The sequence below is a fragment of the Petromyzon marinus genome, chromosome 44, assembly GCF_048934315.1.
Source record: "Petromyzon marinus isolate PM22_M1 ecotype Great Lakes invasive population chromosome 44, UKy_Petmar_22M1.pri1.0, whole genome shotgun sequence".
NCBI lineage: Eukaryota > Metazoa > Chordata > Hyperoartia > Petromyzontiformes > Petromyzontidae > Petromyzon > Petromyzon marinus.
The window spans coordinates 5,640,874-5,656,048 of NC_133710.1; the positions used below are offsets into that span (position 1 = coordinate 5,640,874).

Sequence of the window (15,175 nt, forward strand, 5' to 3'; positions counted from 1 at the left end):
TGTTGGCTACGTCCTCTTTGGGGCCTCTCTCCCATTGTAGAAGGGAGATTGTGCAGGGCGCAATACCCAGCCCACGTGCACGAGGAAGACCACAGAGGGATAACGTCAAAGCGTGGTGGACGAGGCTCACGCTGGAGCAGACAACGAGAGGACAGGTAGGGGACACGAATCAATCGCCAACGATTGGCCGTGGTTGCGGTTCAACCCCTCTGATCGAGGACGGCTAAAGACAAGAGACGACCCTCCGCGTTCTACCCCCCCCCCCACCCTCCGCGTGCTACCCCCCCACCACCCCTTGCTACCCCCCCACCACCCCTCCACGTGCTACCCCCCCCCCCCCACCACCCCTCCACCACCCGCAGCCTCTTGCGGCTCAGCACCTTTCCCTCTTGAAGGCCCTCGCCTCTCTCGTGTTGGCCCAGCCCCGCACCACTCCCTCTCGTACACAGGAGGGGGGTGGGTGGGTTGGGCCGCTTTAGGTGGAGGTTGTGAGGGTGGGCGGGGGGGGGGGGTCAGCAGGGGGGGGGGGTCAGCAGGGGGGGGTCAGCAGGTGGGGGGGGGGGGGCTTTGAGACGACCACAGTCCGTCTTGGGGCGGTAGTACAATCGCAGTCGTATTTAAAGAGCGCCTCCACTCAAGGCGCTTCGCGACGCGCCTCACGATACGGTGACGCGAAATGGAACAGCGCAGGTGCCAGGGGCGTAACACGCATCGGGGAATGAGTGGCAGCAGAGCGAGAGGGGGGTACTTTGGGATCACGAACTGGCTATGGGGGGGGGGGGGGGGGGACAGGAAGGAGTGGAGAGGATAAGGGAGGGAAGAGGAAGGGAATGGGGACGAGGCGAGGCTTTAAGAGAGGAACGGAACGAGGTTAAGGGGAGGAGGACTGCGTAATGCAGAGGGGAAGTTGATTCCAGTGGAGGGGTGCAAGGAAGGAGACGGATCAAACGCGGGGATTGGGCACGGTGAGGAGGGACAGAGAGAGAGAGGATTGCGGGACGAAGAGGACGAGAGGGAGCATGGAAGGAGATGACAGAGGCGAAATGAGGTGTGGCAAGGGACCCACGGACTGGCGGTCATATTTGAAAAGGCAGCGGTGTAGCGAATGGGGAGCCAGTGGAGTTGAAGAAGAGCTCGGATTTCTTTAAACACATTCTACATTAGTGATGTGTGGAATGACTACACCTCTTCCCTGACATATGTCCAGAGTGGAAGAGTAGGCCAAGAATAGCCTCTCTCCAGAGGCTTCCCACGAGTGGGGAGGCCATCCCCGACCAGTGAGCATGTGATCGATTTCAAGGCCGCGCCTCTAACGCTTTCATATTTGATGGGAGATTTCGGGAGCGTTTCGCCAACTGCTGTCGAGAACACTCGCCACGCAACGTCCGGATGAGCCTCGATTTGTAACCAATTTAGAGACCACGGAGGGATGATGATTGGCTGTTGGTAATGATGATAATTTCCCGATGACAGTGATGCGGATGATGATGGTTCGATGACGGGGCTGATGATAATTGATGGTTCAATGCTGCTGATTAATGGCTACCAGTTGCTGATGATGATTGGGTGCAGCTGATGAATCCTTATCATGAGTTGGAGCCGATGATGATGATGATGACAATGTGAACAGTGCCGGATGAAGCTAGTGCGGGGCCTGTAGCATTTGTTATAAAGGGGCCCTAAATAAAAAGAAAACACGTAAATATTAAAACACTATGCTTTACTTGCACAGTAAAGTAATTGTATTTTTCATTTGCTATACAGACAGATAATACCACAAAATATAATAAAAGGTTTTTGGGGTTAGATCGCGTTATTTATAAATGTGTCGCAACCCTCCACCACCCGACACGGCCAATCAGTAATACATGTGTCACGTTGACACAAGACAAATAGTTCACTACTTTAGCCCACCGGTGTATTGAAGAGTGAATCCACCACATTTACAATTTTTGAGTGCGACGTTTCGCTCGTAATTACATCCAGCATCATCGGGCAATTTGCCAGAATAGTGAAGCCCTCCACTTGCTCCCGGTCTTAAATAGAGCAGCAGGGTGACGTCATCATTTAACTCATTCAGGTGCAGTGATTTGGGGCGGAGGGGGGGGTATTGTAATTATATAATAGATTAGTAATCAGTCAATGGTCATGATTAGAAATCAGTTGTAGATTAATATTCTTGGTTCTTTACCGAAAGAACCAAGAATATGAATCCCTGCAGTCACGAAAGCTTTACATCAAAATTCAGTTGCAGATTAGTAATTAGTTGTAATGTGTATTATTCAATAACTTAACCCAATTATTATACCCAAGCAGGTGCAGAGATCAGAAGGGGGCGGAGGGGGGGAGATGGTTATTGTAATTATATACTACGTTTGTAATCAGTTAATTAATGTGTTTCCCCTATAAGGAATTGTAATATGTATTATTTAATAATACGCTTCCAGGCCGCACTAATCCTGTAGCTGTCAGAGCGATTAAAGTTATTTATATTTCTCTCAATTTAAATGGATTCTCTAATTAGTCTTTGCCAGTAATAATTAGTTTTACACAACACTTCCACGCTATCAAAATCAATTGAGTGTCCTTGTTGGCAAGCATGTTCTGCCACTGCCGACAGTTGTGTTTGAGATAATTTAATATTTCTTTGATGTTCTTTTAGTCTTACGCTGATGTTACGTCCCGTCTGTCCAATATAGAATCTGCCACATAAACAATTAATCCGATATACACCTTCTGTTGATAATTTAGGTAATACTGGTAGGAACCTCCTGGTTACACCAGCCCACAGGGGATTATTTTGTCCGTCCGTCCGTCGTGCATCCAAAAATGGGAGGGGTGGGGCTGAGTGGAGAGGGGAGGGTGGGGAAGGGCTGGGTGGGGAGGGGCTGGGTGGGGAGGGTGGGGCTGGGTGGGGAGGGGAGGGTGGGGAGGGGCTGGGTGGGGAGGGTGGGGCTGGGTGGGGGGTGGGAGGGGTGGGGCTGGGTGGGGAGGGGCTGGTCACCCCGTGGTGCCCTTAAAAAACTCAACGTTTAACCTACTCACGCCGGCTTGTGCCCGCCCTCACAGTCGGGCATATTTGCGGAATACACCACGTGGTGCCGCCGTTGACCCTGGCCATTGACCGAGCAACCCAACGTTCCTACCAGCTCCCTCCGCAGGAATGTTTCGTCTTTAGTGCAAGATACTAGTTTTTGAATTTTGTGTACTGTACCAAATCTTACTGGGCTAAAGTAGTGAACTATTTGTCATTTGTCAAAGTGACACATTTTTTACTGATTGGCCGTGTTGGGTGGTGGAGGGTTGCGACACATTTATAAATAACGCGATCTAACCCAAAAGCCTTTATGAATAATATTGGTCGCGAAAGTCTACATGTTAAATACAGTACGACAAATCGCTAATGTTAAACACCCAGTCGTTCAAAAAAGTTGAAGGCGGTATAGTACTATAGTAATAGAGCAAGTGCAGATTCACTGAACCGGAATTGATAGCTTGAAATCATTGAGCGCAGGGCCCTTGAAAGTGCGGGCCCGTAGCATATGTAGCTACTTTTGCTACTAGAATAATCCGGAACTGGATGTGAGGTGGCTTTAATACCCTCGTGTTGATGATTCGTCGATAGTGGCGGCGATTTCTGCTGCTCTTGCCGATAATGCGAATGATCATTGACGGTGGTGGTGATGATTGTAAGCTGATGCTGATTATGACGACGCTGCTGATTATGACGACGCTGCTATTGCTAATGACGCTGATGATGACGACAACCTTTCAGAACCATCGGTGGGCAGTGACACGGCCCAGCGGGAGCGCGTTCGCGGCTCGTTGTTGAAGAGTCTTCGCGGTTCAAATAAAAACGGCGGCCCCGATTAATACGCCGGGTGTATTGACCGTCAACATACGCGGCCGTCTGCAGCACAGTGGTCGTTTGAAGATCCCGTGGCGTCACTGGCAAGAGTTGGCCATTGCGTGCCGGTGTCACGGTGACAAATTTGCTAAGTTTGATTTTTTTTAAAGTTCATTCGATTATCCACGCGGGAGCGATCAGAACCCTCCTGAAAACAGAGTAAATGCCACGAGGCTAGGTCAAACTTTCCTGGGTAAACAAGTTTAACAATAAAAAAATGAATCGATCCAAACGAAAAAAAACCGCACCATCCTGGTCATGTTTTTTTTTTTAAAACGTCCACCAACACCATCACCACCAGCAGCGCCACCGCCACGCACCCCAACAATCTCTCCATCACCAATCACCGCCGATCTTCAATTCATCTGGAGAAGCGACCGACGTCCTTGGCTCTCACATCACGGCTTCCTCAACTTTCCCTGTCTCCTCACCTCCTGCTCGCCGGCACTGCCTACACCACCAACAACGCCGCCACCACCAACACCACCGCCACCACCAACACCACCGCCACCACCAACACCACCGCCGCCATCATCATCCAACACGTGCACGGGTGGCACGAGGCTGTAGTAATGATCGGGCGCGGGTAGATTCACGTATATGGACACCTCCCCCTCCTCCCCCTGCTCATCTTCACCTTCCACGTGCACGTCCGTCTCCTCCTCCTCCTCCTCCGCCATCGCATGCTCCTTGGATCTGTTCGGCGTGGGGAGGTTCTGATACTCAGACTCGGGGCGTCCCGTGCCCATCTGCAGCAGCAACCCGGCGCGCCGATCGAACCCCGCCGACACCGCGGCCGAGAGCTCTGACCGCGATCCACCCGTGCCTGGCGTTGCCGCCGATGCTTCTGCAGACAACGAGGCCGACGAGGACGACGCCTTTGCGAGGGGCCAATTCTCGTAGGGGCTCGGGTCAGAGGTGCCGGCATTCGCCCGGTCACCTCCTCCGCCGAATTCTCTCTCTCGCCGAGGGCTCGGCCTGTAAATGTAGCTGTCGTGCTCGGCATCGGAGGCGCGGATTCGAGAGCTGAGGCCCGACTTGTGGCCGGGGCAGCAGCAGCGGCGACAGGAGGAGGAGCAGGAGGAGACGACGGGGTCGAGGTGGCGCTTGCATCCCAGGTAGAGCGCAGCGATTATCAGAGCCACGGCGACGGTCCCTACGCACGCGTACACCGCCGTGTGTGACTCCTTGCAGATGTGTTCGCGTGACACGTTGGTCAGGGACTGTCCCGACAAACTCTCCGGAATCGCGCAGTCGATGAGGATCTGTGGCGCTAACGACGACGACGACGACGAATAATGCACGTCTGCCGTCCTCTTCACCGCCTCGTACAAGTCGCAGTCGCACTCGATGGGGTTGGCCCTCGCGTCCAGAGTGGTCAGCCCCCTGTGGGTGATGGACCGCGGCAGGTGCGTCAACATGTTCTCGCCCAGGTAGACCTCGGCGAGGTCGCGAGCCTCGCCGAGGAACGGCTCGGGCAACTTGGTCAAGGCGTTCCCGACGAGGTAGACGGTGCGCAGGGCCGGCACTGCGGGGATGTCCACGCTGCGCGGACCGCAGCGGGAGAGGTCGAGGACTTGGAGCGACGTGAAGTTGAAGGTCGCCCTCAGTTGCTCGAGGGAGCGTGCGCAGCCGGGGCCAGAGGCGTTGAGGCAGCAGGAGCCGGGGTCTGTGGCGTTCCAGGCAGTGGGCTTGCACGAGCGGCACCGCGGAGGCGATGTGTTGGCGGTGGTCTTGGGTGGAGAGAAGGATGAGGAGACGCAGAGACGCAGCAGCAGCAGCAGGAGGAGGAGGGTGCCATTGTGGGTCATGGTCTCAACTCTGAGAGATGGGAGGGAAGGGAGAGTGAGTGTGTGTGAGTGTGTGTGAGTGTGTGTGAGTGAGTGTGAGTGTGTGAGTGTGTGTGAGTGAGTGTGTGTGTGAGTGTGTGTGTGAGTGTGTGTGAGTGTGTGAGTGTGTGTGAGTGAGTGTGTGTGAGTGAGTGTGTGAGTGTGTGTGTGAGAGTGTGTGAAAGTGTGTGAGTGAGTGTGTGTGAGTGTGTGAGTGTGTGTGAGTGTGTGTGAGTGAGTGTGAGTGTGTGAGTGTGTGTGTGTGAGAGTGTGTGAGTGTGTGTGAGAGTGTGTGTGAGTGTGTGAGTGTGTGTGAGTGTCTGAGTGTGTGAGTGTGTGAGTGTGTGTGAGTGTGTGTGAGTGTGTGAGTGAGTGTGAGTGTGTGAGAGTGTGTGAGAGTGTGTGAGTGTGTGTGTGAGTGTGTGTGAGTGTGTGAGTGAGTGGGTGAGTGTGTGAGTGTGTGTGTGAGTGTGTGAGAGTGTGTGTGAGTGTGTGTGTGAGTGTGTGCGCGAGTGTGTGAGTATGTGTGAGTGTGTGAGTGTGTGTGAGTGTGTGAGTGTGTGTGTGTGTGATTGTGTGAGTGTGTGTGTGAGTGTGTGTGATTGTGTGAGTGTGTGTGAGTGTGTGAGTGTGTGTGAGTGAGTGTGAGTGTGTGAGTGTGTGTGTGTGAGAGTGTGTGAGAGTGTGTGAGTGTCTGAGTGTGTGTGAGTGAGTGTGAGTGTGTGAGTGTGTGTGTGAGTGTGTGAGTGTGTGTGTGAGTGTGTGTGAGTGTGTGAGTGTGTGTGAGTGTGTGTGAGTGAGTGTGAGTGTGTGAGTGTGTGTATGTGAGAGTGTGTGAGTGTGTGTGAGAGTGTGAGTGAGTGGGTGAGTGTGTGAGTGTGTGTGTGAGTGTGTGTGAGTGTGTGAAAGTGTGTGTGAGTGTGTGTGTGTGTGCGCGAGTGTGTATGTGTGAGTGTGTGAGTGTGTGTGAGTGTGTGTGTGAGTGTGTGTGAGTGTGTGAGTGTGTGTGTGAGTGTGTGTGATTGTGTGAGTGTGTGTGTGAGTGTGTGTGAGTGTGTGTGTGTGAGTGTGTGTGAGTGTGTGAGTGTGTGTGTGAGTGTGTGAGTGTGTGTGCGAGTGTGTGTGAGTGCGTGTGCGAGTGTGTGTGTGTATGTGTGTGAGTGTGTGTGTGAGTGTGTGAGTGTGTGTGTGAGTGTGTGTGTGATTGTGGTGGTGTAGCGGTTAGCGCCCTGCGCTACGGAAACCCGGCGACCCGAGTTCGATTCCCGCTCACGGCCAACACCGGTGACGATTACCTTAACCGTTCCTGGGCCTCCACTAGGTCGACTCAGCCTCAAATGAGTACCTGGTTGCGGTGTGTAAACATCGCTACTGAGGAGACAAAGGCGGCCGGGCGTGGTGTTGGCCACCCACCCCCTCGTGTACCGTTCCAACCGGTGCTCGCTAACGGCACTTTCCCCAACAGCCCGTGAAGGCTATCCGGGGGATCTTTGTCTCAGCGTGCGTACCGGACAGGGAGGTGCTCGCTGGCAGCCGACAGCAATCTTGACAACAGTCTATATATATACTGTATGATACAGCACAGTAAGGCCGTAATTATTATATATATTGGGGGACACACATCCCCCCAATATTCAAATATGCTCAAAATATCCTCCCCCAATATATTGCTATAAAAATATTCCTGTTTATATGATTGTGGTTATGGTTGTACTTTATTAATCCCTAATCTCTGCCATTACATACAATGAAACAAGAAATTTTAAAAAGTAAAAACAGAGCAATGTATATACAATACACAATTAGACATTATTGTTAAAAAATAAATACAAAATCCCTCCTATGTGTTAGTGAATTTTTTTTATATTTTAGGCAGGAAATTCGTTTTAAAATTTAGATTTTTTTTCTGGCGGGGGGCGGACTCCCCCAGACCCCCCTGTAAGATTTGGTCCCCCCACCCCCAATGTTGACTCCATGGCTACGGCCTTGCAGCACAGTGGAAATCAACGCGGAACTTGGCTCGGGTGTGCATGGGCGTGTGGCTGTGTGGGCAGCGGTGGTTAGTGCCCTGCGCTACGATCCCGGTTCACCCGAGTTCGACTCCCACCCACGGCCACCCAACACCGGTGACCATTACCCGACTCGAACCTGGGCTTCCCCTAGGTCGACTCAGCCTCAGATGAGTACATGCCTGGTGCGGTGTGTAAACATCAGCAGTGGGGAGACAAAGGCGGCCGAGCCGGCCTTCATGGGTGTGCTCGCTGACAGCACTTGCCCCAACTGTTAAAAGTCTACACGGGGGATCTTTGTCTGTATGTGTTACGTTGTGGGTGGGTGTCCTAATGGGGTAGCGGTAGTGTAGCGGTTAGCGCACTGCGCTACGAACCCGGCGACCCGGGGGGGGTGGGCGATCTTTTTTGTTTTTTTGTGTCCGCATTGAAACGACCGCACGCTCAGCCGCAAGACGACTTCTTCCTCTCTTGCGCGTTCGCGTTCCTCTCGACGCGCGTGCCGTGGACGCGGCAGATACCGGGGGCAAGGGAGGGAGGGGTGGTTCGCCTATTCACGACGGCCCGGTGACGTCGAGGAACCAAACCCCCCCCCCCCCCCCCCAGGGATAAAATCGGTTCCAAGTTTCCGCCGCGCCAGTGCTCAAACCGGTTCTCGAGCCCAGCGGAGTCGATGGACCTCGGCCCCGTCACCTGACTCTCACGGGGACCCACAGACTCGCATAGACACCCACAGGCTCGCATGGAGACCCATAGACTCAGAGACCCACAGACTCGCATAGACACCCACAGACTCGCATGGAGACCCACAGACTCACATAGAGACCCATATACTCCGAGACCCATAGACTCACATAGAGACCCACAGACTCGCATAGACACCTACAGGCTCGCATATAGACCCATAGACTCAGAGACCCACAGACTCGCATAGACACCCATAGACTCGCATGGAGACCCACAGACTCACATAGAGACCCATATACTCCGAGACCCATAGACTCACATAGAGACCCACACACTCGCATAGACACCCACAGGCTCGCATATAGACCCATAGACTCAGAGACCCACAGACTCGCATAGACACCCATAGACTCGCATGGAGACCCACAGACTCAGAGACTCACAGACTCGCATATAGACCCATAGACTCAGAGACCCACAGACTCGCATAGACACTCATAGACTCGCATATAGACCCATAGACTCAGACCCAGATTCACAGAGACCCACAGACTCACATAGAGACCCATAGACTCGCATAGAGACCCATAGAGTCACATGGAGACCCATATACTCCGAGACCCACAGACTCACATAGAGACCCATAGACTCAGAGACCTACAGACTCGCATAGAGACCCATAGACTCGCATAGAGACCCATAGACTCACATAGAGACCCATAGACTCGCATAGACACCCATAGACTCACATAGACCCATAGACTCGCATAGACACCCATAGACTCACATAGAGACCCATAGACTCGCATAGATACCCATAGACTCACATAGAGACCCATAGACTCGCATAGATACCCATAGACTCGCATAAAGATCCATAGACTCGCATAGAGAGCCATAGACTTACATAGACACCCATAGACTCGCATATAGACCCATAGACTCGCATAGACACCCATATACTCAGAGACCCATATACTCGCACAGAGACCAATAGCCTCGCAAAGAGACCCATAGACTTGCAGATACCCATAGAATCATACAGAGACCCATAGACTCGCATAGAAACCCATATACTCAGAGATCCAGACTCACATAGGGACCCCTAGACTCACACAGAGACCCATAGACACACACAGACCCATAAACTTACATATACATACTTAAATAGATACCCATAGACTCACATAGAGACACGGATATGTGCATAGAGTACACTGACTCACGTAAGACTGAGATTTGAATAAAACATATACATTAATATTTATTTACACATTTTGCTCGTCTTGCAAAACACTCGCAGACCAAGTTACTCGCAATCCAAGGTTTAACTTTATTTCTATTCTCTTCTGGGTTCTTTCGGTAAAGTCACGTAGAATGGAGATAGAATAATATAAATGATAATAGACTAAAGTTCTCACGACGTTTCAGCCACAACACAAGTAGCCTTCCTCAGGTGAAGAAACAGGACTGTCCGGAAGACAGCGCTTGAGTGAACGCTGCCAAGCATGGACAGCGTCTTTTAAGCTGTGTGGGAGGAACAGAGCGCCTTGGCAAAGGAGTTTACATATAAATTAGCATGTAACTGGGGGATTAGCATGATGTTGGTGTGGGAACGGAGGAGGGGGTAGAGGAGTTTACATATACATTAGCATGTAACTGGGGGATTAGCATGATGTTGGTGTGGGAACGGAGGAGGGGGGAGAGGAGTTTACATATACATTAGCATGTAACTGGGGGATTAGCATGATGTTGGTGTGGGAACGGAGGAGGGAGTAGAGGAATTTACATATAAATTAGCATGCAACTGGGGGAGATTAGCATGATGTTTTTTGTGATAACGGAGGAGGGGGGAGAGGAGTTTACATATCAACAGTAAATTACCATGTAACTGGGGGATTAGCATGATGTTAGTGTGAGGGATTAACACCACGGAGAGCGACGAGCTTGTGTTCAGACGGACGAGTCCATCTATGTTCGGAACGGAGGAGGGGGGTGGAGGAGGAAACAGCCACGGTGCGCTGCTCTGTCCTGTGTTGCGTTATAACTATGCTATAAACTGGACTACTATACATTACAATATTATACCTTCCAATCTTAACTACATTGTATAATATCGTAGCCATAGACAAACCCCACCTTTGAATTATACAATGCGTTAATATACACTACCCTATACTTTAGACTATAAAATATTAGACTTGTAGTATTATCTCGGACCGCATCCGTGAACATAAAGCAGACTTGAAACATGAAAATCATCAGCATCAGCATTATCATCATCAGCAGCATCATCATCATAATCAGTGGCAGTAGCATGGGCAGCAGCATTATCATCAGTACCATAATCATCAGTAGCATCATCATAATCAGCAACAGTGGCAGTAGCATCGGTAGCAGCATCATCAGCATCATCATCATAATTAGCAGTAGTGGCAGTAGCATCAGCAGTGGCAGCAGCATCATCAGCAGCAGCAGCATCATCAGCAGCAGCGGCAGCAGCATCATCATCCGTACCATAATCAGCAGCAGTGGCAGCAGCAAAATTAGTAGCAGAAGCATCAGTGTCATCATCAGTAGCGCAGCAGCATCAACATAATGATAATCAGCATCATTATTAGTAGCATCAGCAGCATCAGCAGCAGCATCATCAGCAGCAGCATCAGCAGCAGCAGTACCATCAGTGTCAAGGGCAGTCGCATCATGAACAGAATAATCTTCAGAATCAGCATCATCATCAGCAGCAGTAGCAATATCGTCAACAATAGAATCATGGTCATCAGCAGTATCTATCATATTTTTGGTTCTTTCGGTAAAGTCACCACGTAGAAGGGAAACAATAAAATAATTAAAAAATATATAAAACAATAAAATTCTCACGACGTTTCGACTGCAACACAAGCAATCATCATCAGGTGTGAAAACTACAGCAATACTTTTTTTTCAAATGTTCTTGCTGTGTTTTTTACACCTGATGACGATTGCTTGTGTTGCAGTCGAAACGTCGTGAGAATTTTATTGTTTTATATATTTTTTTATTATTTTATTGTTTCCCTTCTACGTGACTTTACCGAAAGAACCAAGAATATGAATCCCTGTAGTCACGAAAGCTTTAAATCAAAAGTATCTATCATCTTCATGCAATCATCAACAATTTATCAGCAGCAGCAGCAGCAGCATGATCAGTAGCATTATCATCATCAGCAACAGCAGCAGTAATTCAATCAGCAACAGGAGTACTATCAGTTATAATGCACGCTATAAGTAGACATTTTCACCAATAATGACACTGTGTGACAAAAAAACATGTTATAAGTGTTATTTCCTAATTGCTTATGCCTCAAAAGTACAGAAAGTGGCTATTATTCCCCACGAACTTTGCTTTTGTGACCAGGAAAGTGCTATTTTGAAATGTACCTATTTTCAATGAGAACACGTGGTGTGTATTTATGTTATTCCTTCACGTAAAGTCGTGGTCACAAAAGCAAAGTTTGTGGGGAATAATAAGAGCCATTCTCAATACTTTGAGGGCATAAACAATTAAAAAATAACACTTACTACCGAGGAACAAAAATCGTGTTACATAGTGTCATCAGCAGGTGCGGTGTGTAAACATCGCCACTGGGGAGACAAAGGCGGCCGGGGATGGTGTTGGCCACCCACCCCCTCGTGTGCCGTGCCGGCCTTCAGAGGTGCTCGCAAAGAGCACTTGCCCCAAAGCGTCTATTAAAGGCTACACGGGGGATCTTTGTCTTTTGTGTGTGCACGTGTCACCCGCGCCTTGTGAGAGCGCCAACCAACTGGGCAGTTTATCCACAATGGAGGTTTGTTCCTTTCGGTGAGATCGCGCAGATATATACATGTGCCGATAAACCCGCCACCACCCGACACAGCCAATTAGTAAAGGTTTATCACGTAAACAGAACTTGCCAATTCGTCACTAGTACAGCCCACCGGTGTGTTTGAGAGCCAAGCCACAACATTTACAATCTGAGTACGACGTTTCGCCAGTAATTACAACTAGCTTCATCAGGCGGAGAGCCAGATTTGTGCAGTTTACCCACATTGTGCCCCACCAGGCGCACCTCAATGCACAGACAGCCCTTTGCGAATCCACTGCTGGATGAAGGGCCTTCTCCACCCGGCACTGACCATACTTCACCACGCTGGTCAGTGCGGGGAGCAGACCCACGTCATCATAATCATCAGTCGTGATGATAGCCATGACCTTAAACGTGGTACCCCAACCCCTCCCAACACACACCAAATATTTACTAAATGAAAATCCCAAATGTAATTTAGACCTGTCACCGATATTTCATTTCATGCCAATCTCCAGCTGTCTCGACGCAGACCCCCTACCTAACCCCAACATTGTTAGTGTCAAATACGCTCACTTAATGAGTAGCCGTCAATGAAATCGTCAATCATCGATCGCACTCCTATTAAAAAAAATAAGCTAATAACCTCGGGGTTTTCCCTCCCTCCTGGCTGGCTGGCTGCTGGCTGGGCTCCTTCCCAGCACTGGAGGAATCCGATGAGCTATTAAGCTCATGTTCGTAGATATCCATAAGGGGCGCGGGGTAAGAACGTTACAACAAACAGTACAAAAAAAACCACGATGGTAGTGGAAAGTACAAGAGAGGAAGACAAATGACCCAGACGCAAACAAATACAACTAAAGCATCCTCATCCTATCGGGCAAAAACGCCGCTGATGGTATTCGCTTATTTTTCAGAAGCGACCTGGCCACAAATGATAGCCCCTCAACAAAGTGGCCCCGTCATTTGGACATTTATAGCAGAAAGTAATCTCAATGCATGTTTCTAAATGTGCCGGGAAAAAACCATAGGACCCAGAGCGAAAAATAATTCACGCGGCCACGGGGTGAGAGAGACACGCGAACTCCAAATATACAGCAGCAGCAGGCGTCAGGGTCGGGATCGAACCCACGACCTTCTGTAGACCAGGCGAGATAGTTAACATCTCCTAGCCACCGTGATAATAATGATGAGAGAGACGCGAACTCCAAATATACAGCAGCAGCAGCAGCAGGCGTCAGGATCGGTATCGAACCCACGACCTCCTGTACACCAGGCGAGATAGTTAACATCTCCTAGCCACCGTGATGATGATGATGAGAGAGAGACACGCGAACTCCAAATATACAGCAGTAGCAGGCATCAGGGTCGGGATTGAACCCACGACCTCCTGTACACCAGGCGAGGTAGTTAACATCTCCTAGCCACCGTGATGATGATGATGAGAGAGAGACACGCAAAATCCAAATATACAGCAGGCGTCAGGGTCGCGATCGAACCCACGACCTCCTGTAAAAACCCACGACCTCAACGGGGATTTCCACATAACACATAAAATTTCAGCGGCGAAGGAGGACGTTCGGACAAAGAACAATTAATAATAATAATGATAGGGTATCAACATCGAAGAGGTGGCAGTAACGAATACGGAAGACCGGCGGCCACGTTTCGTTTAAAATCGCACAAGGCGCGGGGAATTTATTGGCCCGGGTGCCCCCTTTCACTCGCGTATTTGCATAATAAACACAACTCATCATCATTATCATCATCATCATCCATCGGCTGAAAAATGTTTTAATTAAACACACAGCTAATTCAAGATAGTTATGAAAAACAAGAGTCGTACAAAACTTAGTGCGTCTTATCTTGGATTAGTAAATATTAATAAAGGTTATCAATCATTTTAAGATCGAGCCTGGTTACGTAAAAATCAACTCGAAACGTACACACAAAATAAATATATTCATACACACAACACAGGTGGTCCTGAGCGAGGCAAAACTAAAAAAAAAACCCCACGAATTTAAATTCAATTTACCAGAACGCCACGCGCGTTAATTGACGACAGATGGCGAAGTCGTTTGGGTCGAGATGGTTGGTGGAAGGTCTCCTCTGATGTAGACGGTGGAGCCGCGGTCCCCGGCGCAGGAGGAGGAGGAGGCTGTGGTTGCGGTGTTGATGCAGGCAGTGATGGTGAGAGTGATGGTGAGAGTGGTGGTGGGTGGATGGGGTCTGCACTCGCTAAGCAGGTAAAGGGGGAAGGTGTGAGAGTGAGCTGCCCCGACTCACCGGCATGGATCGTGTGGAACATGGAACTCCGCTTTGGGATTTGTCTCACCTGGTCCATCCAGATGCGACGAGGTCATTTAGAGCAAATTAAAAAAAGCAGACAATGCATCGCTTTGATGTATTCGTCTCGCTGCACTTTCAATTATTTAGTAAAACGTTCCTTACACAACCCCATCGGCGCCACCCACCGCCCCCCAAACTGCATTGTTTGAGAGCGAATCATTTCACGAGCGTTATGAGCAGCACAAGAAAACCGTGCAGGGGGTTTTGACAGCCGAGGGTCTCATCAACAAAGCGAGTCTCGTGCAGCGCAAACACCGGTGAACTTTGCTTCGGACTGAGATTCCATTCCCCCCTCCACCCCCAGGATCGGTTCCATTATAAACATCCACACAGGCCGCTTCCAAGCGTTCCAGGCGCCGGACTTTTGGCGATCCGGCCCGGCTTTTTGAAATCTCCCTGCAGCCTGATTACATTATTAATTTTATATTCTGAGGGTTTTTTACACTTCTCACTGTACATTCGCCCCCCCCCCCTCGTATCCCCCTCCCTCGTACCCCACCCCTCGTACCCCCCTCCCCCTCGTACCCCACCCCTCGTACCCCACCCCTCGTACCCCCCTCCCCCTCGTAC

At 50.1% G+C, this 15,175-nt stretch overlaps 1 protein-coding gene across 2 annotated transcripts; it reads right to left on the reverse strand.

The window, feature by feature from the left end:
- Positions 1 to 4,147: 4,147 nt before the first annotated feature.
- Positions 4,148 to 14,964, reverse strand: LOC116951971 (uncharacterized). Of its 2 annotated transcripts, none has more exons than XM_076073966.1 (2): positions 14,543 to 14,964; positions 4,148 to 5,728 (listed from the first exon to the last, which is right to left on the reverse strand). In XM_076073966.1, the coding sequence occupies exons 1-2, from the start codon at positions 14,617 to 14,619 to the stop codon at positions 4,306 to 4,308; spliced, it is 1,500 nt and encodes a 499-aa protein (XP_075930081.1). In that variant the 5' UTR covers positions 14,620 to 14,964; the 3' UTR covers positions 4,148 to 4,305. The 2 variants fall into 2 exon arrangements, with proteins under 2 accessions (XP_075930081.1, XP_032826810.2); XM_032970919.2 differs by lacking the exon at positions 14,543 to 14,964 and adding an exon at positions 14,292 to 14,529.
- Positions 14,965 to 15,175: the final 211 nt, after the last annotated feature.

Excerpts from the sequence above, each read along its gene's own strand:
- LOC116951971 (XM_076073966.1), bottom strand. The coding sequence starts at position 14,619 with ATGACCTCGTCGCATCTGGATGGACCAGGTGAGACAAATCCCAAAGCG. Across the intron at positions 5,729-14,542 it reads GTTCCACACGATCCATGCCG|AGTTGAGACCATGACCCACA; the intron begins GTGAGTCGGGGC and ends CCCATCTCTCAG.